General features: G+C 40.6%; 1 protein-coding gene across 2 annotated transcripts; it reads left to right on the plus strand.

Moving 5' to 3' along the window:
- The first annotated feature begins 1,807 nt into the window (after positions 1 to 1,807).
- Positions 1,808 to 27,442, plus strand: ssh2b (slingshot protein phosphatase 2b). Of its 2 annotated transcripts, XM_034099953.2 has the most exons (15): positions 1,808 to 2,031; positions 7,233 to 7,276; positions 16,739 to 16,851; positions 16,988 to 17,052; positions 17,144 to 17,265; positions 17,349 to 17,414; positions 17,530 to 17,595; positions 17,772 to 17,966; positions 18,133 to 18,226; positions 18,454 to 18,582; positions 18,921 to 18,967; positions 19,168 to 19,314; positions 19,426 to 19,626; positions 23,133 to 24,171; positions 24,619 to 27,442. In XM_034099953.2, exons 1-15 carry the CDS (start codon positions 1,969 to 1,971, stop codon positions 25,894 to 25,896), a joined length of 3,669 nt encoding a protein of 1,222 aa, XP_033955844.1. In that variant the 5' UTR covers positions 1,808 to 1,968; the 3' UTR covers positions 25,897 to 27,442. The 2 variants fall into 2 exon arrangements, with proteins under 2 accessions (XP_033955844.1, XP_033955843.1); XM_034099952.2 differs by lacking the exons at positions 1,808 to 2,031; positions 7,233 to 7,276 and adding an exon at positions 14,714 to 15,038.

The raw sequence follows: 27,442 nt of genomic DNA on the forward strand, positions 1-27,442 counted from the left end.
GAACTTAGTTTAATTGTTTTTTATATTCTGTGTGTGAAAACATTGCTGTCTTTTTGGGGTGCTTTTGTCCATTGAGAAGATTTACACAACTCAAATAAATATCCATTTCAAAACAAATATTCTAGGATAATATTTAGTTGATTTTGCCTATATTCTTTGCTTTACAGCAACATTGAATTAGATCTGGTTTCCAAACCTGTAAGTGAGTATTTTATTCTCATTGGAACATAATAACTGCAAACATTTCATGTCATTTGTACTTTTGTTAATGCTGTCAGCTGCTTTGTGCTTAACCTGTGGTAAGTCATTCTCTTAAATCAGCCCAGAGAGCATGTGGCTCACCTGTGATTAAAGCTGCAGCTTTGAATTCCCACTGCTTCCCATGAGTGACTCGAAATCCAAACACAATTATCTCTGTCGTAATCTCCATCTCATCTCATCTCTGGCCTCACTGCTAATCCCTTTGGTACACAGCGAATGGCCAAAGCTGCCTGATGGGTGAATAGATTAAGTGGTAATAACATGTAATTGTTGTGTTATGGATAAAAAACATAAATGGCAAAGTTAAGGGGAAATTGTAAAGGGCCTGAATAACCACCTTTTTAATTCTGCACAACTAATAGGCTCATTCTTCCCATTTGTGTTTAATGATAAATATAAAACACTGCTGAGGACAACACATCTAAACAGTAGGCCTACATGTTTTGAGTTATATGGTAATGTTTAAGCATGGCTCAATTGTTCTGAATCACTGCCCACATCTGTCTTTTTTGGCAATTCAGGCTGATACAGTTGTTTACGTGAAGTAGAAAAGGGGAGATAAATCATTTTTTCACCAGCTGTAACACATGAGGAATTCTAGTGCATCTGCACTATAGCCTACCTGCAAACATTGAGATCTGGGTTGTGTAACGTGATGATAGCACACACTTCACATTTTGAGTGTGTGGTTTTGTGGCAGGCTATGATTGTTGCTATCCCTGATCTGTTCCTCGAGGCAGTAAAGAATGAACACTTCAGGTTTAGACAGGCAGGCTTCACCTCAGTGCTCATAAAATATCATCTGATGTTTCCCGCTTTGACTAATTCTTTAAATCACAAAAGAGTCAGATTATTTCAATATTTTACAAAAAGTCCATCAGAACTTCTTTAGTCTAACCCAGTAAAATGCTACTTGATGCAACAATATTATCTCGAAATGTGACATGAATAATATAAATGCTAAATATATTTTCTGCACAATGATTACTTTTACTTGTTAAACTTTAAGAACATTTTGATGATAATACTTTTACGGGCAGGATTTATTGTTTGACCGGTGGTGTGGTTTACTCAAGTACATTTGTACACATTCCCTCTTGTACACATTTGAGGGACTATTACTTTACTTGAGTATTTCCATTTCCGTTTACTTTTTACTTCTACTCCTGTACAATTCAGAGGTAAATTGTGTACTTTTACTTCACTACATTTATTTAATATCTTTAGTTACTTTGCAAGTTTTGATTAATGATGTGAAATATAATACTATAATCTAATTTTTACTAACATTGTGAATGCAGGACTTTTACTTGTAACATAGTATTCCTACACTCTTGTACTTCTACTTTTAGTCAAGTACAAGATCTCAGTTCTTCTCTCACGTCTGCTCATTTTTAACATATTTCGCCACTAAATGATGCTGGCAGGATTTATTGTTTGACTGACACACCACTCCTCTTTGTTTACGTCCGGGAGACAAACGGTTAATTGGGATTGACAAACTAAGGATAGTTGCGCATGCGCAGTAGGCGCTGACAGAGGAAACAGCCGGGGAGTAGTCAAACAGTCCGCGGTTAGAGAGAAAGAGCGGAGAAAAACCAGAGAAGACCGACAACCCGTGTTCAGCTGGGGTTTCTGCTTCTCAAATCAACTATGCTCGTCTCTCCGCCGTCGCTTCATCTCAGGTGTCCGCTTCCCGGTCGCTGAATGGCGCTGGTTACCGTGCAGCGATCACCGACCCCCAGCACCAGCTCCAGCCCTTGTGTTTCGGTAAGAGTCGCGTTTATTGAACCCTCCTAACCTCCCGTTGCCTCTCTAACACTAAACCGCTATTCTATTTCGCTATCAAAGGCGATTTCATGCCATATTTCCGCTGCTGACTGTCATAAAGTGCCTTGCCTTTGTACTCCTGCGCATGCGTGAATTATAGCTTCTCATCATTTCAGTTAAATTATCCGCGTCGTTACTTGCAACTAAATTAACCTGTCCTGAAATGTTTTGTTTTGCTGCTATTTGATTGCACCGTGCAGTTAGCAACGTTAGCTTGAAGACCACTTCCTGTTCAGTTTTTTTTTGTATTGTACTCTATTGTTGACATGGTTCCTGTAACGTTATGCACATATCTGCCAGTTCAAAGGTTCTATACTATACTGTCCACAATAAGATAACCTAAACTCACTATTATCGATAGTATTTGTTGAAAATGGTTAGTTTTAGCTGTTCATAAAATTGTACCGCTTGCTAACTAATGGTTTCAGTTCCAGAGTTGTAGTTTAGCTATCAACAAAGAAAACTGTCGTGCACTTCCGCTCGTAATAAGCGCCTTGTGACACGCTTGAATACGGGTATTTACTCTTCCATAATTGTTGTGTGCTTTCAAGGTATGTAAACACGGTTGTGGACGTGTGTCTTTCTCTTTTGTCTCAGTTTGTCTGTCTCCACCTCAGACTATCTCTTGATCCTTGTCTGCACGTTTCTCCACCCGCCTCTCTCTACCCGTGTGTGTGTGTGTGTGTGTGTCCATGCAAAGCAGAGGAGCAGGTGGTTTTCCTGTTACTATTCTCCCTGCTCGTCTTTATTTCTACTGAAGAAAGAAACCCATTCAGAAAGTCGGGGAGTACTAGACAGGCATACACTCTGTTTCCTATTTCACAATTTCGTTCTTTCTCTGTTTTACACAACTCCATACACTTCCTGTGTCAGTTCTGCTGAGTGTATTGTTGACAGACAGACAGCATGTCTTGTGACATCAATAGATATTGTGTTCATGGATAGAGCTGCAGGGGATGGTTTATTAAGGTTCAACAGCAGTACCAATAACCGTGAAATCGATACCAACAGAGTAATTTTGATACTATCCATATTATATGCACTCAGCTTTAACATACAAGTTTTTGGTAAAGCCATATACTTTCAGTTATTTTTGTGTCATCTTGGCATTTTATTTGAAACATTGTCCACAGTAACATTAAACACCGAATAGCTATCATGGCATTGATGATTTATTCAGTATACTAAAATCTTCGACAACTTCATTTAGTTTTACAGTTTATTTTGGCTAAATGCCGAACTCCAGAGTAAAATTACACTTATTTTTGTTTTCTCAGTATTATATAAAAACGTGTGGGTAACATCTTGTTGTTTCTACACCCCAACTACATATTGGGGTTGCAGTAAAGTTATTTTTCACCAAGAATGTCAGTCACAAACAATCTGTGAGCACTGTGGCCTTGAAAGAGACCCTCTCTTCACACCTTTTCTATCCTCGGAGCAAAACTGGTTCTGTGAGTGAGAAGGCATAATCATAACTGTCACGCTTTGTACACACACACACGTAGTAATTTGTTCTGTCATCCAGAGTGACTCAAAATATATACAAGATTAGATGAAACAACCAGCCGTCAGTGTCAAGGAACACAAAGTCAATATTCCTGAAGATCGTGTGTGTTGAGCCGGACATCACCACAGAGCTGTAAAAGTAGAGTAGGACGATATGCATATCTGTAATTTAGCAAGGTGAGGCAGACAGGAAGTGTTGAAGGATGTAAAGCATTTTCTTGTGGAAATATGCTTTCAAGTTGCAACCCGTACACACACAGAGTGATAACACATCGCACAGACATGTCTGGTTCACTGTGTCCTGCTGTCATGTGATGTATGTCTCTGTGTGCGTGAAGTCTTGTGTAAAGTCTCTCGTGAGATGCCTGCCTGCTGTTTTTTTTCTCAACCCTCTTTACTTGAACCTTATGTTGAGCCTGTCCAGCCTCATAATAAGGGTATGGAAAACACACAGGGAGTAGTGTTGCACGGTGTACCGATACTTGAAAGGTACCGCGATACCCTGCCGTTAAAAACGGTACGATTCCTCCGTTTCATTAGTATCGGTACTTTAAGAATGACGGGGAAAAGTACTCCCGTGAAAAAACGCCGTTTAATAAGAGCCGTGTGTGTTCAGCGCTCTGCTTCCACTCCCTGCACTGCAGCCGTGCCTGCAGTCCCGCTCCTCTCAAGCACGTTCTAAGTCCCTCCCCTCTCTCGTGCACGCGGCCACGCGCTAGCTGCCAGAGCATGTGAGAAAACGAGAAGCATGGCTGCAAGTGGGAGTGCAACTGCCGCTGCGCCTCGGCTTGTTGACAAAAAAGACGCCAGAAGTCTGTGAACGGGCCGTTCAGGTGTTCAGAGCAGAGCTTCCTGTCGGAGCAGCAGAGTGTGATGTGCACTGAAAAGTTTTTCTGTCGCAATATTATCGTTGAGCAAACTTAACTAGCAAACTAGCATCACTATCTGCTAACGTTAGCTTTAGCCTTCGTTTTCTATTAGTTTTTTTCATAGGCTATAAACGGAGGTGGTATAAGTAGCCTATATATCTTGTACTTGAGTAAAAGTAGAAGTACCCAGGTCTTGTACTTGAGTTAAAGTAGAAGTACCAGAATGTAGGAACAATCCTGCAATCAAAAATGTTCCTCAAATAAAAGTACAAAAGTATTATCATCAAAATATAGTTAAAGTAGGGACAGTAAAAGTAGAAGTGCTCAGGTCTTGTACTAGAAGCACCAGAGTGTAGGAATACTCTGTTACAGTGAAAGTACTGCATTCAAAATGTTCCTCAAGTAAAAGTAGTCATTGTGCAGATTGGTCCATTTCAGAATAATATATATGATATGTTTTATAATGATTGATCATGAAAGTGTTCTCAAAGCTGGTAAATGTGCAGCTAGTTTGAATGACTTTGTAGACTGCAGGGTAGCTGGTGGATTTACTCCAGGTGGAACTAAAGTCTGATTCAACACTTGGTTATATTTCACATCATTCATCCAGATCTGTGAAGTAACTAAAGGGATTAAATACATGTAGTGGAGGAAAAGTACACCATTATTTCTGAACTGTAGTGGATTAGAAGTGCAAAGTAGCAAAAGAAACATTGAAATACTTAAATAAAGTACAAGTATCTCAAAATTGTACTTGAGTTTATGAATTTAGTTACTTTACACCAGTGGCTATAAAGATAGAAAGACTAAGCCTTGCACAGAGGCATGAAAATACATTTTCAAAATGCTCAACAGTGCTGCCAAAATGTTAAACTCACTGCTACACAATTAAAATAAATGCTTTTATATATATTTATATTAGATGTGACTCTTTGGCGTTTCTGTTCTTAGTAACACTGCTGCTTTAGTTGTTCTGACTGCTAAAATCATCTGTTATTCCTAATTTTAAAGCCGATATTCCGTGTTTCCCTTTTTTTAAGAAAAGTATCGAAAAAGAATCGGAATCGCAATTCTTGACTTGGTATCGGTATCGAAACCAAAATGTTGGTATCGTGACAACACTAACAGGGAGTACCCATTTTGCCTTTAGGGTATAAGCATTTACTAGGTTTAACCTGGTGACTCTATGCTGTGACTTGTGACTCCCAGTGCAGTACAGACATGTCTCCTGTCTTGCAGATCCCTGCCCAGCCTGCACAGTCAGGCAACACATTTCCATACATTTTGGAAAAATCCTCTCACATTTTCATACATGCAAAAGGTGTTTTCCCATCTAAACAAAGTTTGGTTGTTCTGTCACAATGTAGGACACGACCGCTGAAACTCTGTTCCATCAAGTGATCTAAAATATAAACTCAAATTCTGTTTAGTTTTCCCTACAAACTAATTACTACAGTGTTGCAAAGATATTCCATTACTCATTATCAAACCTTTTTGGATACATTGGTTAGAGCGACTTAAATGTTTTACACAAAGTTTTGTTTTAAATATCTCTTGAAATCATTCCGAGAGCCCACAATGGAAACCTGCTTTACATAATGTTGAGATGTTCTGCAACAGTGTCACAAGATCCGGCCTAAAGACTGTATCCAGACCCTTCCCTGCTGTGTTGTTGCTCTCACAACCTAAACATTGCATACAATTGGCATTTGCTATACCAAACATTGCTGTGCATTCGCATAAAATAACAAGTATGATTTGTTTCTTCATCCAGCTTTGCTCAGAACATACACATTTAATCAGCCTTGCACAAGTTGATATTTTTCATTGTAATCCATTACTTTCTCTTATGAAGCTATTCATGTTGTTGTGATTTAGTTAATGCTAGTAAAGCCGAAAGTGTAAACAAGATTCCAGGTCCTCAAGGTAATGTGATAATCTGCCACAAATAGTTAAACCTCATTTGGCAAAGCTTTATATTCTATTAGTCATTTGAATTCGTTTTTTATTCTCTTCTCCTCATCTTGCTGCTCGTTTTTTGTGTGAATGTGTTGTTTTTTGAACGGCCACACCTTAAAAACAGACTGAGGTCATTTTTCCTGGAGGGTGCATAAATTGAGTTGAAGCTGAAATCTGCTTTTCCTCCCGTCCCACTGCACCGCTGCTCTCTCATCAGGCCGTCCTGAATGCTGTGTTTTGTGATACTTGTACTTTCATTCAGTTTGTGAAGTACACATGCTTCTCTTTTTGTACATAGAACAGTGTGATTTTATCCATTTACAATTTTGTTCAACTACTTTTTTGGTTCAAGAGGAAGCTTATTTAATGTTGCCAAAACATTTGTTATTATGATTTTTTTCTGATGTGAGGGTGCACCTTTCTAACAGTGACAGCTTTGTTAAACAGTTATTTTACAGAGTTTAAAATTATGTTTCTCAGAATTTTCCATTTATACATTACTGAGTTATAAAACAAATAAGTTATAGAGAAATGTTTTTACAATGCCCACATTTTGTTTAATTTAAAATGGTAACATCATTATATTATGACATGAAGAGATTGCTACAAAATTAGATGATTAAAGTTAATTATTCAAAATGAATTTAATTCAATAAAATGTTTTAAATGGTATCTGTATATAGATGCTACTTTTGTAATGCATCTACGTCCAATATGTTGTGTCTCCATTTCCAACCTTTAAAAGTGCAAGAATCTACTTTATTTCACATGATTAAATGTCATTTTCTCACTTTATCTCTTTAGGAGTCCGGTAGTGGGGAGGATGACCGCCGCTCTCAGCCGAGGAGGTAAGATATGTTTAGATATTCTGCACCCTCACCTACTTTGTCACAAACAATGCTTGATCATATTACCCCTCTGGGACGTCAGCACAATACAAACTTCTTCCTGTTTCTCTATAAAGATGAAGTGCAGTGTGATTTTCATAAACAACGAGTTTGGATCACAGTGAGTTTTGACTGAAATGTCGTTCCGGGCCGAGTAGTGTAAGACACAACGAGCATCTACTGAAGTGTCTGAACAGAGGGCCTGTTATGTTGCTACCCCTGACCTTAAAGGGGACCTATCATGCAAAATGCACTTTTTGATGTCTTTTATACATAAATATGTGTCCCCGGTGTGTCAGGGAACTCACAAAGTGTCAGGAAACTAAACCCTCTCTCTTTTCCTCTGTACCCAAATCTCTAAAAACGGAGGTACAACGGAGCTGATCCAGATTTGCGTTTGAAATGTGGACCCACGGCACTGTCAGAAACTTTGCTATCAGAAACAATGCCCGACGTATTATGGTCTTTGTTTACATTAGCAAGCATCGCTAACACTCAGAGCTAACCTGTACTGGAGAGAGTATGTATAAAAAAGCAGGAAATAAAAAAAGGAACTCACCTTGTGGTAAACCCGCCAGAGAAAAAGCATTTGAGCTCCATACTGTTTCAGAAATAATCCTTGATGTGGTTTGGAACATGATATGGTATTTAATCACGGCAGCATTTAGCTGTATCTCGTAGAATTCTGATCAGGCATTAGCTCCGCCTCCTCTTCTTTTTTTTTTTTTCAAGCTAAGGACCCAAAATCAGCGTTTCTCTAACAGGCCTGAAACAGAGGGATATGAGGGATGTCTAAAATGCACGATCTGTTTGTATTTTGAGCAAAACACATCATAGACATGTTTTTAATATATTTTTATATATCTGAGACCCTTAATATATGCCTACAAATAGCATAATAGGAGACCTTTAAAATGGCTCGACCTACACTTTTGGGGGAGAGAAAAAGACATTACCTGAAGAAGCACTTGAAAATGAATCATTAAATGAGTCCGGCCCTGCAAGACTTCCTTCCTTTACTGGTACAAAGAGCTTCTGTGCTATTGTGGTGCTTTTGTGGTCTCACAATCGTGTGCTGTCCCTTGCTGCCTCTGGCATTGAACTGGAGCTGGAATCTGGTTTATCCTGTTTCACTCAACCACACTTGCAACTAGTTTGAGTCCACCACCAGCAATCAGCAATTTCCTCCTACTGCCACTATGTTTATTTGTTCAAGATACACATGATACCAGTGAACCTTAGCTTAAGTAACTTTCATTATCCATCTTTGTTTTATTTGGCCCTTGCCATAATGGATAAGATCCCAAAATCCTCTCATGTATGAGATAATTAACAGTGGTTTGCTTGTTTCCCATTAGAGGGCAGTAGGTTCTCTGTGAGTCAGGTCTGTGTATGTGGGTCAGGGGAGCAGCACTGCTGATCCAGGAGCAGATTGGGAGCCCCTCCCAAAGTCAGAGCGCCTCTGAGTCTGTCTGGTCATTGGAGCTCTGTGCCATCAAACTGAGAAGGCTTTCTGTATTTGTGCAGCTGGGAGTGAAATCTATATTCACATAGTCAGGCCGTGTGTGTGTGTGTGTGTGTGTGTGTGTTTGCACAGAATAGGTATTGGATCTGATTTATTTTTGATTTACTGTATTTTTTACAACATCTTGTTTTTAATTCCTGCATTATTTGACTATTGACCCTAGTGCCCGATTTCATACAGTAATTCCTGTTGAAGGAACATATGAATACAAGGAGCTGGGCCCTGTCTTGAGTTCATAATAGCCTCTTTGAATCGCTTTATATCAACAAGGAGCAGTGTATTCTATACCAGATGATTTTATTATTCCAGGCTACACAGGCCAGTAGATATTGTAATTTGTTTGCCATCTAAACCGTTGAGATTTGTTAGACATTTTGATTAGTTAATTTACCATCATTTGAACTTGCTGTTTATAAGCTGATAGTCAGTGTTAAGGCTCTAAGAAGTAGTGGCTCACTCCTTCTATAGTTATTTCAACACATTACATTGGGGGGGTAACTGACTTTTTCCTTCACCTATCTAGATAGCTGTTATTAACACACAGTTATTAGGTTTTATTACTCAAGACAATAAGGATCATTTAATCCATTCAGAAGTTTCTCTAGGGTCAAAGGAACAACATAGGAAATGACGCTTGTCTCTTTTAAAAATTCTTGTCAGGCAATTGTGAACAACAAACACCGGATTCCACTTAAAGAGGCAATAACGATTCAGGAAAAGTAAACCCCCATGGACTGAAACACTGAATTAATGTTCCCAACTGTTGACGTCTGTGCCTATCTCTCCGTAGCAGCCAGCAGCTGCAGCAGAGCTCATCTCTGACACAGGTAGTGACATTTATTCAGACTCTAATGAGTGGGTCTGTCTGCATGCGCTGGGCCCACTGCAGTGCTGCTGATTAAAGGCTGTGACATCAGCAGAGTAGTGACGTCAGCTAAAGCAGCAACGTCACTGGAGGAACTACGGAGGAAAGAGAGGAATGCATTATCACGCTGTTTCTGGGCTATTATTACCAGTGTTTCCCCTAGGATGGAGTCATAGCAGCGGTGCTAAGGCACATGGGCCCAGCATAATGTGAGCGCGGAGAGCGTGGATTTTTTGTGTGTGCGCGCGTGCGAAGTGCGCCCCGCCAATTTGTTTCTATGTGTCTGCCAGCACAAGAAAGGATCTTGAGGCCTAGTACCAGGGCCGGTTCTAGCCAATTTGCTGCCCTAGGCGAGATTTTATATATAAAGAATAAATGAAAAATCTCTACAAAAGACAAATACACTACAAAAACAGAAACGTATTGACATAATATACATCAAAATGGGTTCAAATGTATTCAGTATTGTATGAACATGTTTTAATTGAGGGGTGGACGTCACATCCTCTAAGGGGGTCCGGGGGTTTCCACCCGGAAAGATTTTTTTTGAACATTTTAATGTAAAATGCTTCAATCTGGTGCACTTTGAGCACACAATTACTAGATACATGATCTAGGGGGTACAACTCTAAACACCCATATGAAAAAGATCGGTTTACATTTTAATAATCAAATAAGTATGTGAACATAACCAATAACCTACCATAGCCAATAACAAATAAATGTAACTTATTTTATTTTTGTTGTTCATTTACATCTTATTTTACCAGTTAATATTTATTTATTTATGCATATTTTTGTACCTCTCCAACTTTAAACGATATTTTTGGTTTACTGTCCTATAATATAAATTGGAATGATTTCAAACCTGTTTTTATTTATCCTAATAATTATAAAGGAGTGCCTTGGAAATATGTGTTTACATAATTTGTAAACACATATTTGTTTGTGACCTCCTGAGATAACTTAGACTAAAATTAACTATCTAAACCAGGAGTGGCCAACCCGCGGCTCTTTGCCAAGTCTCATGCGGCTCCTCAGTTCATATGGAATTGTAATTGTGTTTTTTTTTTTTGCTCATATGTATCCCAGTTCACAAAGTGTTAACAACACACAAGTTCCAGCCCAATCGTCACACAGAGTTTTCAACAAAGAAGTGCTTTAGCCAATCAGAATGCAGATCCTGCAGTACTGGAGTCGGGCTTTACTGCACTCGCGATGTGACAGTGAAGGGAGAGATCTGCTTCCGATCGACAGAAATATAACTCAGATAAAACCGTAATAACTCAATATAATGTTGTCAAATCAAAATGGTAACAATTTGCAGTGATGTATGTGAGAAGGCCTGCTCCCGGAAAGCTGGCAGCTGACACAGAAGGACTCGAATTTGGTGATTCGCGGTAAAGAAATAAACAAGAGAGAAAGTGCATCTTTGTCAGCAGAGCTTCTGTCAGTCAGAGGGTTAGGTACACGTTGAGATGTCATGTGAGGAGAATTAACTAAAATACACTTAATTTATTTACATTTATTTTTAAATGACGGTCATGAATCTGTGTGTGAGATACAGACAGAATAAAGGCCAGGCATATTTTTATTAAATGATGTGCCCTTTCATGCATTTGAGCCCCTTCCACATCCTCTGCACGTTTCAAAGAAGCAACAGCGCCCTCTCTCTCTCTCTCCCTCGCTCGCCCTCTCGCTCCCACGCTCGCACATTGGCTGTGAGCTGCGGGCGCCAGATAAGCCAACATCCCCCACTTTCATCACCTACAGCGCCCATCGTACAGGGCAAATGAAAAGTGTAACCGGGGTGAAAAGGGTGGTACATTTACTTAATTATGAATGTTGTTACATCAAGGCCAATCATTTGGATGATGCGCCAATGGTCAAAAATGTGTTTCCCCTCCCAGAGCTACCAGCGCAGCGCCCCCCCCCAGATCCGGCGCCCTAAGCGACCGCCTATGTCAAAAATCGGCCCTACAAATCCACATAACAAACAATCAAAAATGAAAAGGGGTCGCCACTTATTATTATAATAAAAAATAAAAATAGCACCGCCGCTATTTGTATATAGGGGAAACACTGATTACATACACAATATTTTTTGTCAGATGCAAAAAAAAAAGTGTTTTCATGATATATTTGTGCGAATAGTAAGGATTTAATATTGTTTGGTTTTTTACTCATTTTATGCTTGAAATTATTAATGTGTTCACCCAAGACTCTCCAATGAATCATTTTCGTTTGTTGTCCAGCAGATTGATTATGCTGTAAACATTGAGCGTAATTCATGCTGGAATTCCCTGCTCATAGGACAGATGTATAGATAAAGCAAAGTGCTGAATAGCTGTGTGTCTACTGTACTACACAGGTAATGTTGTAATCACTAAGGTTACTGCCTGTGTGTTTGTATACGTGGAGACGTAAGAGCAACAGAGGAGTGTCCGGTGTCTGTCTGCCTTTAACAACCACATCCTGCCCTTCACTGCTTGTCATTGGACGGTGTGAATTTCAGGAGATACAATTAGAGAACAGTAAGATGGAACTTTAGAGACGGGTCGAACATCACAAACATGAAAATGTCGTTTGATGACTGTTCGTCCGACACCTGTAGTGCGTTACAACCAATGTAACGGATCTTTTTTACATTAATGGGACTAACGCTGTACTGAACATTTTTTTAAGTTAATATTTTCTATTAACGTTTTCTCGAATTAACAAATTAACCTGCTGTGTTTTAAAGGCTATGTCGAGGCATATTTTTGTAGATGTTCTGTTGTTTAATGCATTTTGACATTTTGACTTAACAAACCTCTGGTGTTAAAATAAATGTTTTTGATCACGCGAGTCAAACAATCCTGCGCAACCACAACTGTAATCTAATCCATCAAATAGTGTTATATACTTATTATTGGTGTAGCCTAGTTATAATATTCTACTGTGCGGAAATATCGGGTTTAAATCTAATGACTTGACTTGCCATTCATTAAATTATGACATAATTAATGAAGCTACTAACCATTCAATACACACAAGACTAATTAAAGATGGAGATTAGGGGGATGGAAGTGATTTTGTGAGACGGAAGTCAGTCAGAAAAGGAAGTTAAATAAAATCATGACAAGAAAAATGGAGCCTGTAGTGGAACTTTGAGAGTTAAACAGGATTGGTTGATTTGGTACCTTTCAGATTAAGCCGCTGTTATCAGTGAGTAATGAAGGCCTCCTGATGCGTCCGTCTAACATGCACTTTGACACTGAATGTCCACTTAATGCTTGACATTATTGCTTCTTCATCTTGCTACTGAATCACATCCCCTGGCTGATTAATCATGGAGGGTCAAGGCTCATGCACACTTATGCAATATTACACCAGCCATAGAAGGATCTAACAGAAAAACAGCAGTGCAGTTGTTGTTTATCCTGTGATATAATTGGGCGGTCAGGTGGTTGCCACACTTCTACCTCCAGTACTTTGTAATCAATCCCATTTTAAATTGAAACCACGAGGCATCAACAAGCAGCGTAACCAGGTCAAGTTTCTCCTCAGTTCAGGGGTCCTCTGATGTCTCCTTTTTGATTTCTCAATCTTTTTTCCGTTGTTGTTGTTTTGCTGTTGCGGGAAGCATCAGCACATTAAGGTGTCAGGTGTTCCTGAATTTCCGTAAAGGCTACAGACCTAGAGTTGTTTACACAACATAGCCAGCTACTCCACATGTGTGATCAGTGTGACCAACACTTTCCAGAAGATGCCTTTCTAGGTATGGAGAGTAAGTAATGTTTAATCAGGGGTTTGGTTCAAGTGTTGTCATAGATGCTAAGTGTGTTGCTGTGTAAACTAGTGTTGTCGCCATGAGAAAAGGGAAAACTTGACTCGATGTTATAAAAAAATGGCACTAGCCTACAACCAGTGAATATGTACTTTATAACTGCTGAGATAATGAAAACCATGCCATGTTATGCCCCTGGTTCAATCCTGTCCAGGGACTTTTGTTCCCCTCTCTCCCTACCACCTGTTTCTCTACTGTGACCCTTCAAATAAAGCCACAAAACACTTTACAAATGGACAGTCAAGTAAATAATGTTAACATTATATCAGAAGTTCTATATAGTGCCATAATACATGCTGAACCATACCTAAATTCAGTGTAGTGCCAGAATGATGTTGCATAGGAAGGTATTCTGGTTTTTCTGGTGTTAAACATCTGCGCTGTACACTAAGCTTAATGCAAGGGGCATTTTTGAGCTGCCACTTCCGGTATGCGGTAGTATTTTCTTCTATGTGAGGAACTTTTGGCACTTAATGTTCACGGAACCAGGAACATCTGTTATTATTTGAGCATGTCCAGGTTCCCTCGCCTTGAGGTCGACAGTTTCCAAAGAGATTCTGGTTTGATGCCTGTTTGATACAAGCTTAGGAAATGTTCAGGAGTTATTCATTATACATGAAGTGAAGTCATGTGACTGATGTAGTTTGTTTATAGCATTTTGTTAGCTATTTGCTTTTGTCGATTGGATTTTCCTGCTGAAAGATACCTGTTAGGATCATAAACCTGTGTTTGCCACATATATTATTTTCAGCAATATTAAAGCACAGTCAAATAAGCCAGTGGGAAAACCCTTTAGTTTGTTGGTCCAGTGAGCCCTTGCTATCATCACTGCACCACTTCATAGTTGGTAACATTATCTAATGAAATGGACCGTAGTTGAAGAGTTGTTTGTCTCGATTAAAGGCTTGTTTTTATCATGACTATAATGTTTTCCCCGCTTTTCACTGTGGCACTAATACTCTGTCATACAGCCTTCGAAGGACTGCTGTTTTCCAGCGAATGGACCATGTGTGTCTCCTCCCCTTTTACCGCAGCCTGCTGCAGACCATGCTGCAGACCACAGTCAGTAGGCCTATCACGAGCAGATGTTACGGAGACACCTGCTCTACAACAGCATGTGCTAAACATGTAAACATTGTCGCCGTTTTTGAATATTATATCACAGCGCTTTAAAAAAAAACTCCTGTTTCACGGATAATTGACTCAGTCCGGGGTGTCCTTTACATTCTTGACCTCAAGTTATCCAGAGTTTTTGTGTTTTAGCAAATATCCTGGCAGTGCGGAGTGACCGCCTGCCTCCACAGCCACACCATAACGGCAGCTATCGATAGAAACAGCCCGCTTCTGTGCGCCCTTCCTCCGCCACCAGAGCAGCGATGCCTCCGGGTGTTGTGTCCGCTCCACGGAGCTCTACTGCCGGCTGCTTCTGCGCCTGCTGCGGCGGGGAGATGAGACCTTATTTCACCGAGAACTCCGTGATCTATCAGGGGGAAATTTATCAGCTGTAAGTTTACACTCTGCTCAGAGCCCCAGGTGTTCTGTGGAAAATAATATGAATTGCAGTAACATATTATTGTATTCTTATTAGTGAGATGCTGTATGAGAGTCTGATTTAGTAATGATAATATCAATAAGTGGTGGAACATGATTTTTGCTGACTTGAAACCCTAGTTGAACAGGGGGGGGGGGCATATTCTCATTCTCCCTGCTTTCCAATATTTTGTCACGGAGATCTGGTATGACAAAGGTTTGTGGTTTTCCCATGATGAGCTAAAGGGAAGGATATGACAGCAGTCAGGGGCTGAAGAAAGAGGTTTCCTTCCTCTGAAATGTCAGCCAGATGCCAAACTCATCTGCTCACACGCACTCTCCTTCACCCAGCTTTTATTTTAATTTTAGATGTGAATAAGACTCCTTTTTAAGTAATAGAATTTTCGTCGTTGATGACCACATTCATGATATATAGACTCTTTAAAATGTGAGTGGGAAGTGGTTTAAGACTGTTCTTTGAAATGTTTGTGACAACATATATGGGGATGTTGCAAATGTCTCTTTTACAACGGTGAAATGTAATAGGATACTTTTTGAAGCTGCTGTTCTAAAGGCATAGATTGCCTCATTGTGACTTTTGTAATTACTGCTGATCCTCTTCTCCTTCATCCTCTGCATTCATGACAGAATGCGACTTCCTGTTTTTTTTATAGTCCTCTCTTAGCTTTCTGACTCAATGTATCATTGCCTTCCGTTTGGGGTGACGCATATACACTCAATCGTTTCATAACAACTACCACTTTGTTCTAAATTCAAGGACCAAAAGCTCTTGTTAATCCTTGCTTGTAATTGTTGCTTGATTACATCTGTGATTGAAGAACAAATGGAGCAATTTTAAAATCAAAGGGATACATTGGGCATCTTAAGTCTGTTACATTACTAGATTGTTTAGAGAGCAGTAGCACCAAGTAGCTTTGCTGGAAAGGCCAATTGCATGCCAGGTAGTTGTTCAATTATGAGCTTTAAAGTGCTAAAGTCTCAGCCACAGCCAGTTAAGTTGTAATTGCTTAAATATTACAATGATAACAACTGTGTGCGAAGAACAGTTTTTTGTTATTTTTACTCTACGACATATGGACCTCCTGATGTTTTTAACATCTCCGGGCCAGTTAAGCCAGCATGTTATTGGAATTAGTTGTCAACTGCACAGTGAAGGATCTTGAACTCAATAAGGTGCATAAATCTCTCCCATAATTGTTTTATATACGTTGTTTGTACAGGATCTTATGTGCATTTTCTAAGGAAGCACAAGATTCAATTACCATTATTAAAACACAATCAATTTTTCAACAATAAAAATCCTACTGAATATTCAGCTGGCTTTTTTTCTCCCTGACTATTAGTCCTAAATATTGAGTTTATGATAATGTAAGATGGAAAAAATATATAAAGTCATCACTATTGAAAAGCTGAGAATGGGGAAATGTGTGATTTAACTTGATTAAAAAGGTTTAAATTGTCAATTTCTTATAAAAACATGTGCTGTTGCTATTAGCTTTTTCATTGATGACTAAATGCATTATTTCCACTAAGCGTTTCATCTCCCTAAACCAACTCCCTCTTAAAAAAGGAAAAAAATCACTTTCCATGATTAATCTTGAAACTATTTTGTTTGGTTCTCATCACTTTATTTGTTTTTCTCTATATGTCTAGCATTAGTGAAAGTTTCCTGACAGTTAAAGGGGCTGCTCTCTTCTTACCTCGAGGAAATGGCTCCTCTCCTTCGTCTGCCTCTCGCTTCTCACAGCTGCGCAGCAAACATGCAGGTGAGGTTAATTGTTCTGTCAAGACAATTGACTGTTTGACTCTTAATAGAGCTGTTGGTTAAAATGCTGCCATTTATGGATAACTGCACTTCTTGATACTGATCAAAGATTTGTTTTATTACCCACATCTTACCAGGAGACATCCAACAGCATCTGCAAACCATGTTCACTCTCCTCAGACCAGAGGACAACATCAAACTGGTGGGTACACTCAGTAGTTAAAACAAAAAGTAATGTCCTGAGATGTCAATCACCTGTAAAGACTTCACAAATTGTTCCTTTCCTGCTCTAGGCGGTGCGTTTGGAGAGCGCACACACTCAGATCACCCGCTACATGGTGGTGGTCTCAACCAATGGTCGTCAAGACACAGAGGAGAGTGTGGTGCTGGGAATGGATTTCAGTCCTGTAGATAGGTGAGACAGAAACACAAACACATTCATATTTACCTCCATGTTTGTGCATTAAGTTATAACCTGACATATTTATTTTCCTCCAGTTCATGTTCTGTAGGGATGGTTTTGCCCTTGTGGAGCGACACATTAATACATCTGGATGGAGATGGGTAAGGAAACATCCAACCTGTTTAATCACATAGATAACACACAATTACAACCAGGCTGCTAAGATGGCTGACCGCTTTCTTTGACGTTTGATCCTTCTCCTCTTCTTTCTCCCAGGGGTTTCAGTGTGTCAACTGATAACACAGTGCACGTTTTCAAGCCGGTTTCTGTGCAGGCAATGTGGTGAGTCACACAACTTGGTAGACATCGATATCCATATCTGCTCTTTTATTTTTGCAAGTATTCATCTTGGTATTTTAAGCCTGTCCCTTCTATTTATTTGAAAGTGTAATTTGTCTCTCTCCCCTTCATCTCCTGTCTCTAAATATGCATTTTCCCTCTCAATTACTTAATCGCAGGTCGGCCCTCCAGTCCCTCCATAAGGCCTGCGACGTGGCTCGTTGTCACAACTACTTCCCAGGCAGCTTGTTCCTCACCTGGGTCTGCTACTATCAAAGCAGGGTGTACTCGGACCAGGCCCGCATCAACGAGTGGAACGCCATGCAGGATGTGCAGTCGCACCGTGCAGATTCACCCGTGCTCTTCTCCGACGCGTAAGTATCCAGATCATATGGAATATATTTTTTCGGCACATTACTATAAAGTGGTTCAGCAAGACAAACCTTCATATACCAGGCTGTATGTGTGCAGCAACACTTCATAAATGAAAAATACTTGCTCCATTTATTCATGTATTTTAATGTCATGGTGTTTCTGCAGACCCACGGAAAGAGAGCTGACTGAGCGTCAGATCAAAAACAGTTTGAGGGAGATCATGATGCAGAAAGATCTTGAGAATGTCACCAGCAAAGAGGTGAGTCAGCGCCTTAGATGCTGGATTTGAAGATGCTCCAAACAGATAGAATATCACTGATATTTGGTGAAATATCACTGAGTTATGAAGTCCCTCTTTTTAAGGAATTGCATGAAAAAAAAGATGTGGGAGTTCCTTTTTAGTCACTCTTTTAGCAAATGCCTGTATTTGAGGCTTGGGTTTGCTGTTTTAAAATAAACGTGTGTTTGTCTGGTTGTGTTCCATAGATCCGAACAGAGCTGGAGATGCACATGACATGCAACCTGCGAGAGTTCAAGGAGTACATCGACAATGAGATGATCGTCATTCTGGGCCAGATGGACAGTCCTACGGAGATCTTTGATCACGTCTTCTTGGTAGGTTCCTCATTACACCTCCAGGCAACCATTGCTGCATTTATGATTTATTTTGATCTGATTAAGTACATATAAGAACACTTAAAAATAAAGTATCAGTTTATTTAAAGTAAGATATATGAGTATTAGTTGTAAATCATGCTCTAAGCAATGTCAGGGACCCCGGTTAAATCTGAGATCTTTTCTGAGAGTTTCTCCCAATTTTAGGGTTATTTGTTTGGTTTGGACTTGGAGTGCACAGTGGATGTCGGGCATGCCTTGCAACAGGATTTAAGCATTATGAAAAGCTCAGTTGAAGGCTCTGAGCTAGTCTTGAGGATTGCTTTTGTTTCCTACAGGGATCTGAGTGGAATGCATCCAATTTGGAGGAGCTGCAGAAGAGCGGGTAAGCAAGGGGACACAAACAACAACACAGAACAAATAACAAGCTGTACTGAAGAAATAATGTATCATATGATAGGACCCTAACAATACTTCCTTATAAACTGAATGTTTTTTAACTAAAGTATTCTATATCTGTTATTCAAATGGACTGCACATTCAATCATCTCTCTTTTTCTGATCTATCCTCTTATTCTCATGCAGGGTTCAGTACATCTTGAATGTAACCAGGGAGATTGATAACTTCTTCCCCGGTGTGTTTGAGTACCACAACATCCGTGTGTATGATGAGGAGGCCACTGACCTTCTTGCCTATTGGAATGAAACCTTCAAGTTTATAACTAGAGCCAAGTGAGTTTCTGACAACTGCATGATTTGTTTATATCTTCTCATCTTGGGACTCTACAGAAATGTTGACAATGATATGCTGAAACCTTCTTAATGTATTCTTATTAACTCCAGGAAAGCCGGTTCCAAGTGTTTGGTGCACTGTAAGATGGGCGTCAGTCGCTCTGCAGCTACAGTGATCGCGTACGCCATGAAGGAGCACGGATGGGACCTGAAGAAAGCTTTTGATTTCGTCAAGGAGCGTCGAACTGTGACCAAGCCTAACCCTTCCTTTATGAGACAGCTGGAGGAGTATCAGGGCATACTGCTGGCCAGGTACTCATAAAAACACTCACAAGTACATTTAATGTGATCTGTATATGTAGCATGATGCCAATTCTGCATGGACTGCCTGATTTGCTAAGGCTAATAAATACCATGTGGATGAAGCAGAAAGGTCAAACGCAGCTATACTTTCAACTGTTTAATGATGTGCACAGGCTATTCATGTATCAATGCACACTCTGTAGATGATTACTCTGAACCAGAAAGCAAAGGTTTCTTTGAGTTTGCGAACCGTTTAGTAGTTACTATGGCAGAGTTTATAATTTTGCCTTCAGCATATCAGCAATGTGATATGTAAGGCAAGGCAAGTTTACTTATATAGCACTTTTCAACACAAGGCAATTCAAAGTGCTTTACAAAAAATGAAAGACATTAAGAAAATGGCATTTAAAATCAGTCATTAAAAAGAAAAGCTAATAAAATAAACATTAAAAGAAAAAATACATGGATAAAAGTTACAGTGCAGTCTAAGATATGAATAGTTAAAGATAAGTCTTCAGCCTGGATTTAAAAGTAGTAAGAGTTCCAGTGGACCTGCAGGTTTCTGGGAGTTTGTTCCAGATATTTGGAGCATAATAACTGAACGCTGCTTTACCATGTTTAGTTCTGACTCTGGGGACAGAAAGCTGACCAGTCCCTGAAGACCTGAGAGATCTGGATGGTTCATAATTTAGCAGAAGGTCAGAAATGTATTTTGGGCCTAAACCATTCAGTGCTTTATAAACCAGCAGCAGTATTTTGAAATCTATTCTTTGACACACAGGAAGCCAGTGTAAAGACTTCAGAACAGGAGTGATGTGATCCACTTTCTTAGTGTTAGTGAGGACTCGAGCAGCGGCTTTCTGAATCAGCTGCAGCTTTCTAATAGATTTTTTAGTGAGACCTGTGAAGACACCATTGCAGTAGTCGAGTCTACTGAAGATAAAAGCATTGACAAGTTTTTCCAAATCCTGCTGTGACATTAGTCTTTTAATCCTAGATATGTTCTTTAGGTGATAGTAGGCTGATTTTGTAACTGTTTTAATGTGACTGTTGAAACTCAGGTCAGAGACCATGACTACACCTAGATTTCTGGCTTTATCTGTTGTTTTGAACATTGCAGACTGAAGCTCAGCGCTAACTTTTAAACGTTCTGCCTTGGCTCCAAAAACCATTACCTCAGTTTTTATCTTTATTTAATTGGAGAAAGTTCTGACACATCCAGTCATTGATTTGTTCAATGCACTTACTCAGTGTTTGAATTGGAGCATAGTCTCCTGGTGAAATAGTTACGTAAATGTGTGTGTCATCTGCATAGCTATGGTAACTTATTTTGTTGTTCTTCATTATCTGAGCCAGTGGTAGCATGTAGACGTTAAAGAGAAGAGGCCCCAAGATGGAGCCTTGAGGTACCCCACATGTCATATTTGTCAACTCAGATGTGTATGTACCTATAGAAACAAAGTTGTTTCTGTCCTCTAAGTAGGATTCAAACCAATTTAGAACTGTTTCCGAAAGTCCCACCCAGTCTTCCAGTCGGTCTAGTAATATGCTGTGGTCAACAGTGTCAAACGCAGCACTGAGATCTAATAATACTAACATTGAAGTTCTGCCACTGTCTGTGTTTAAGTGGATGTCATTGAAGACCTTTACAAGAGCAGTCTCAGTGCTGTGGTTTGGACGAAAGCCTGACTGGAACACATCGAAACAACTATTTAAATGCAAGAAATTACTCAACTGTTGAAAAACAACATTTTCAATGATTTTACCTAGAAATGGGAGGTTTGATATGGGCCTGTAATTGTTTATTACTGAAGCATCTCGATTATTCTTTTTTAAGAGCGGTTTAGTTTTCAGGGCCTGTGGAAAAATACCTGAGTGAAGAGATTTGTTTACTATATGAAGTAGATCTGAGGCCGTGCAACGAAAAACATCTTTGAAAAATCCTGTGGAATAATATCAAGGAAGCAGGAGGAGGATTTCAGAAGTTCAATAATGTCCTCTAGGTTTTTATCATTAATCTGATGGAATTGTGTCATGGTGTTTTAAGTGGACACAGAGACAACACATTTGCTGTACCTGATGCAGAGGCACTGACTGCTTGTTTGATTTTCTGAATTTTGTCAGTGAAAAAGAAGGAAAAATCATTGCTAGTTAGTTAGTCTGTCGACGGTAGCGTTGTTTCTGTTTTTGGCAATGATGTCAGAGAAGAACGATTGTCGTGCGTTTTTCAATTCCAAATTATAAAGGCCAAGTCTCTCTTTATAGATTTCAAAGTGAACCTGGAGATTTGTTTTTCGCCACCTGCGTTCAGCTTTTCGACATTCTCTTTTTTCTGTTTTCAAGGTCATGGCCTTTCTCCATGGAGATATTTTCTTCCCAGTCACTTCCTTTACCTTAATTGGAGCAATGGCATCTATAACATTTTACATTTTTGAATTAAAATGATCTACTAGCTCATTTACTGAGATGTTAGCAGGGGCAAGTGTGGAAGAAATTCTGAGTTAACATTTCCCTAGTATTTTAAGTTAAATATCGCTTTGTGGTTACCTCTTTTTGAAAAAATTTGTGAACAGAAATAGAGCTCTCAAAGAAAACACAGGAATGGTCAGAGAGTGCAACATCAGTCACCACAACCTTAGAGATATTCAGACCCTTTGAGATAATTAAGTCCAGAGTGTGCCCCTTATTGTGCGTGGGCTCCGTCACATGCTGAGTCAGTCCATAGCTATCAAGAACACAAAACAGTTCTTTAGCCCCTCTGTCCTGGGGGTTGTCAACATGGATGTTAAAATCACCAACAATGACTAGACGGTCAAAGTCAATACACACTATAGACAGCAGTTCAGTAAAGTTATCATAAAAGCTTGCACAGTATTTGGGGGGTCTATAGATATTTAGGAACAGAGCTCGAGAGGAGCATTTCAGCTGAAGGGCCACATATTCAAAAGAAGCAAAGTTCCCATAAGATGTCTTCCTGCATTGAATGGAATCATTGATGAAAATAGCAACTCCAACCCCTTTCTTATGCATTCTTTCCTGACTCATAAAACTAAAGTTGGGAGGTGTTGATTCAATAAGAACAGCTGCACTGTTATTTTGTTCAATCCAAGTTTCTGTTAAAAACATAAAATCGAGATTGTGCTCAGTGATAAAATCACTAATCAAAACTGCATTCTGCGATGTATTACATTTTTCTGCAGAACAAGCTGTACATGCAACTGTCATTACCTCACATGGCTGACATATTAGCAAACAGCTGATGATTTACACATCAAGCAGACATGGCGCAATATTATCTGAAAGAAATGTTATGATAATTTTTTATATTTAAATTTATTTATTTGATTATTGATCTGTGCATTAGTGTGCTTTCATATTAGTTTAGTATCTGTGACCCAATACATTTAGATAAAATAACCTAAAATGTACATGTTTATACTATGAGTTAGCATAAAGATTATAGGAGTGACATGAGAAGACTCTACTAATCGTATCCTTTTGGTTTCCCCCTACAGTAAACAGAGGCACAACAAACTGTGGCGTTCTCACTCTGACAGCGACCTGTCTGATAACCATGAGCCGCTCTCTAAATCTCACGCACAACCGCTCAGCCTGGGCCACTTAGACCCCCACAACCAGGCCGGCAGCGAGCCTGGCCCCTCGGTGAGAGAACTGCTGGATTCACTGGGAACCTCGGCAAAGACTCGCAAAGCAACACACTCCACCAGCCAGCCTGATACTGGCATCCACTCCAAGCTCAGCTCCTCATCCTTTTGGGGGATGGCAGCTATAAAAGGCAATGCTGAAGCTCAAAGGCTGGAGGCTCCTTCTCATTCTGCTGTTATCCAAATCAGCCAATCAGACCCGTCCTGTCCCGAACCCACAGCTGGCTCTGTGTCTCCGTTATCTCCTCCGCTCTCCAACGGTGTGTCTGACTCTGAGGAGCAGCCCTCGTCGCCTCCTCTCTCCGAGCCAAGGGCCGCCACGGTGGTGCCGGAGCCTCTCAAGACTGACATGGTGACAGAGACTGTTTTAGCTGGCCAGCCTCACCCACCTCCCTCCTTCCAAGACCTCCCCCTCTCCCCTGCTCCATCTCCAACTCCAGTCTCCACGGGTGAGGTTATCAAACCGCAGCTGTTGTCCTGCTCTCTGCCTGTGGTAAAACCCATGCTAGTGTCCGTGCCTGAGCCCATGACAACACAAACACCGAGCACACAACAGGCTGGACCCCAGAGTCTGCCTGCACCAGTGCCTGTCCCAAAAACAGACTGTGACCAACAGATGTGTAGCTTGTCTTTGGACAGCTTACCAGCACATCCTCCCTCTACTAGTCATTTAGTCAGCTACCACGGTGCCATTCCACAAGACGGCGAGTTGCTGTTCGGCCACAGCGCAGATCACATTAACTTTTTCAGTGCCAGAGAAAAGTTCAAGGGAATGAGTCAAGATGATAAAACTCAGTGTGCCGCAGTGCAGCAGTTGCCCCAGCAGAAGAGTTGTGGCAAGGAACAACAACAACTGCCTGGTGAGGGGAAGGATGAGGAGAAAAGAAAGGTAAGGGGGAGTGTTTGTAGAAAAGAAATCAAAATCAATGCACTTATTTCCATTGTAAACATAGCAGTATGTTTAAGCTTAGGGTCACTGACTTTCATCAGAGCTACTCTTAGGCTCTGACAAAGGTCTCAGTTTGGTTGCTTTTGGAGATAAGTGTGCAGATGTAGTGATCTTTTTCAAGTCTATGCTTGTGTGAAATGCCTGATTTTGGAAGTGTAAAAATGTCATAGTGGTGAAATGTAAGTATCAAATCATTAATTTGTTTGTTTAGCTTTTATATTCTTGAGTCCATGGTGCCACCTGGTGCCTATGTATGGTATGTTCCATGCAGTATATCTGTCACATTACTCTCCATTTTACTTGAATGTTATTTGAACACCTTTTATAGATATATTAAAACTATTGTTTGGCATTTAAACTGAGTTATGATTTATGTTTTCTTTGTAGGAAATGTCCGTCCCTGTGCAGGTCACAGATCTGAAGCCTGCAGAGGACTCAGAGTCTGAGGACCAGGATGTGAAGAAGTCAGTGCCGGAAATAAAGGATGAAGATGTTTTATCACAAAAGGAAGCTGAGCATGTTAAAGATGAAGTAAAAAACAAAGAAGAAGAGGAGGAGGCGGCCCCTGCTCGTCTGTACAGTGATTGGACGAGGGGCTCCGTGCGGCGCGTCACACGACAGCTAGAGCAAAGAATGAAACAGGATCATGAGACTTCGTCGCCCTCCTCATCTCCTCCGTCCCTCTCCGGCAGCTCCTCCTGCTCTCAGCAGCGTCCACACAGTCTCCATAATGTGACAATGTCCAATACCCAGGATGCATCAGCTGGCTCACAGCTGTCAAGCCGGGTGCAAGGAGATGAGGATGCATTTAGACCAGTTAAAAGGGACAGTGGTAATTTAGTTGAAATGAGGGCATTACGAAATAATGACGTAAGCACAAAAGGACACAAACTCCATCCTTCTGAAAGATTGCTCTCTTCCTCTTCTTCTTTCCACCGCTCTGCCCACTCTCCCTTCGCCTCCGTCAACTTCCTGTGTTTGGAGGGCGTGACAGAGTTGGAGTCAGCCACAGACTGGGACTGTTTTACAGAGGGACCTCATTGTGACATTATCATGAGGGAGACTTGGGAGACTCTGTGTGAGCTGGGTGCCTTCCTGCAGCAGGTGAGCAAGGAGGGAGGCTGCAAGGCCCGCTGCGTGGACCAGGTGTTCGGCCTCAGCGCCGGAACCACCCAGAAACGAGGTGTAGGCAACCAGAAGAGGGTCAAAGAGGTGGAGGCAAGGATTCGCCAGGCGGGACTGACCCCTCCATCCCTGATGAAGCGCTCGGCCTCTCTGGCCAAACTGGGTTGCCTGGAGCTGCTGGCCAACGACCTGAGTGAGTGGGAGATCAGCCGCTCGCCCGTAGCCCCGTCGTCCGCAGAGCCTGAGACCCACACAACCAGCGATGAGTCCAAGAAGCAGCGCGTCCACAACTCGTCTTCCTCAGCCGAACAGCAGACGGAAGACATTGAGACTGGAGAGGAGAGGCTTTCTGAAGCTGGAGAAACCTCACCAGGAGTCTCTCCACAATCCAGTCCGCAGAAAGGAGAACTGCCTAACGCTGACCAAGTCTCTCCCGACTCACATGGGCTGTCACTCACGGCAACAAGGCAGCAGTATGGAAGGACTCACCCCCTGAATCAGCTCAAGAAAAGAACTAGTACTGTTTACCATACCATTTAACCCTCACTGTGTCCATCTCTATGTGTGGGTGTGTTTGTATGTGTGTGTGTTTGTGTGTGCGAGAGCGAGAGGGATTATGCACACCTGTGAGAAATAGAAATCAAGTGCATACATGTTGGATTTATTCAGTAAAACAAACCAATGCCTCTTGCCTTAAAGGATACGATCACATTCGTCTGTACGTTTTTCTCTGCTGAGGGCCTCTGTGATATCTGACATATGAGACTTTTCTCAGTGCAAGAACAGTGACAAGGCTATGAAGGGTCCGGTCAATTGGTAATAAAACTTGAGTCAAATTGGGAGAAGCGCTGTGATGTGTAAACACTTTCTAAAACAGTCATCAAAATAAATATCTTGTTTCAATTGTTATATACCTGAGCCTGCACATATTCACTCCCTTCACCATTGCTGGTTCCTGATCGCTGTTGGTTTTTTGGATTGTCCGACCTGGTGTTGGGTGGAATGTAGTTTTATTTTCTTTCCTCTTTCCTTCAGTTTTTGCTATTTGTGCTGGGTAACTGCCAAACAAATGATACAGCCAGTACAATCTGACAGTAAATAATGTACTCTACATCAATCTAAGGCTATAACACACTTCTCAAGTTTGGCAGAAAAACAGTGACAATACCAAGCAAGGTCAATTCTGCTCTCTAGGGACTGATTATTAACATGGGTTGTGCTAACAGCTGCACATCTAAGCACAAAGAGCTCAAGTCGACCCAAAGACACAGGGACATCAACAGAAAATGACTGCATAGTTGTTTTTATGAAACAAAATGCAAAGAAAAAGAGGCATGCTTTTTTATATATATATATTTGTTTTGACTATAGAATACCTCAGTAAGTCTGAACCATATCTCACCTTAATGAACGTCAGACTCTGGATTCCTGGAATGTTTCCGACTCAGAAACAATTTCCACTTCACTGCTCGAGGTGAAGTGCTCTCGTCTCTCATACGTCCTTTCTCAGTTCTGATGCCACTCAAACTAGACATGTTATGTATGTGTTACTGTGTGGGAGAAGGGTAGTTTAGGGGCAGGGGGCTGAAAGCAGAGTGTGTATTTGTGAGGTTTCTGCGATGTTCTCTTTGGGATGTAAAGGTCTATATTGTGAGTGTTGAACATTTTTGGAACTGTACATGTTTTTATATTTGGTTTGTGACTGTGTGTGAGTGCGACTGTGCAGCACAATTTAACTATGTGGGTGTGTACTTTTTTTGGTTTTTAATTAATCTCTTTTGTACACATTTTAGGAGTGTGTCTGTGACTGGCAAATGAGGCTTCTCTGCAGTCTATCAAAATGTCTGTACAGGGAGGTCTGTCATACATGCACTTTACTCCCTTTTTCTTTTTAATGTGGCTCTTTTTTTTTTTTTTTAAATGTATGGTTGCTACTTTTGGGGAGCATGCTTAGGTAGTAGCAGCTGTTGTGTATGGGTGTCTATTGTCAAAAACTGAGTTTTTCATTTGTTTTATTTTAAACTATCAGTGTAAATATTCTTTTATATCATGTGCTCCAACTGTGACCATTAAACAATGGAAAGTA

This window comes from Pseudochaenichthys georgianus, chromosome 14 (assembly GCF_902827115.2).
Source record: "Pseudochaenichthys georgianus chromosome 14, fPseGeo1.2, whole genome shotgun sequence".
In the NCBI taxonomy this organism is placed as follows: domain Eukaryota; kingdom Metazoa; phylum Chordata; class Actinopteri; order Perciformes; family Channichthyidae; genus Pseudochaenichthys; species Pseudochaenichthys georgianus.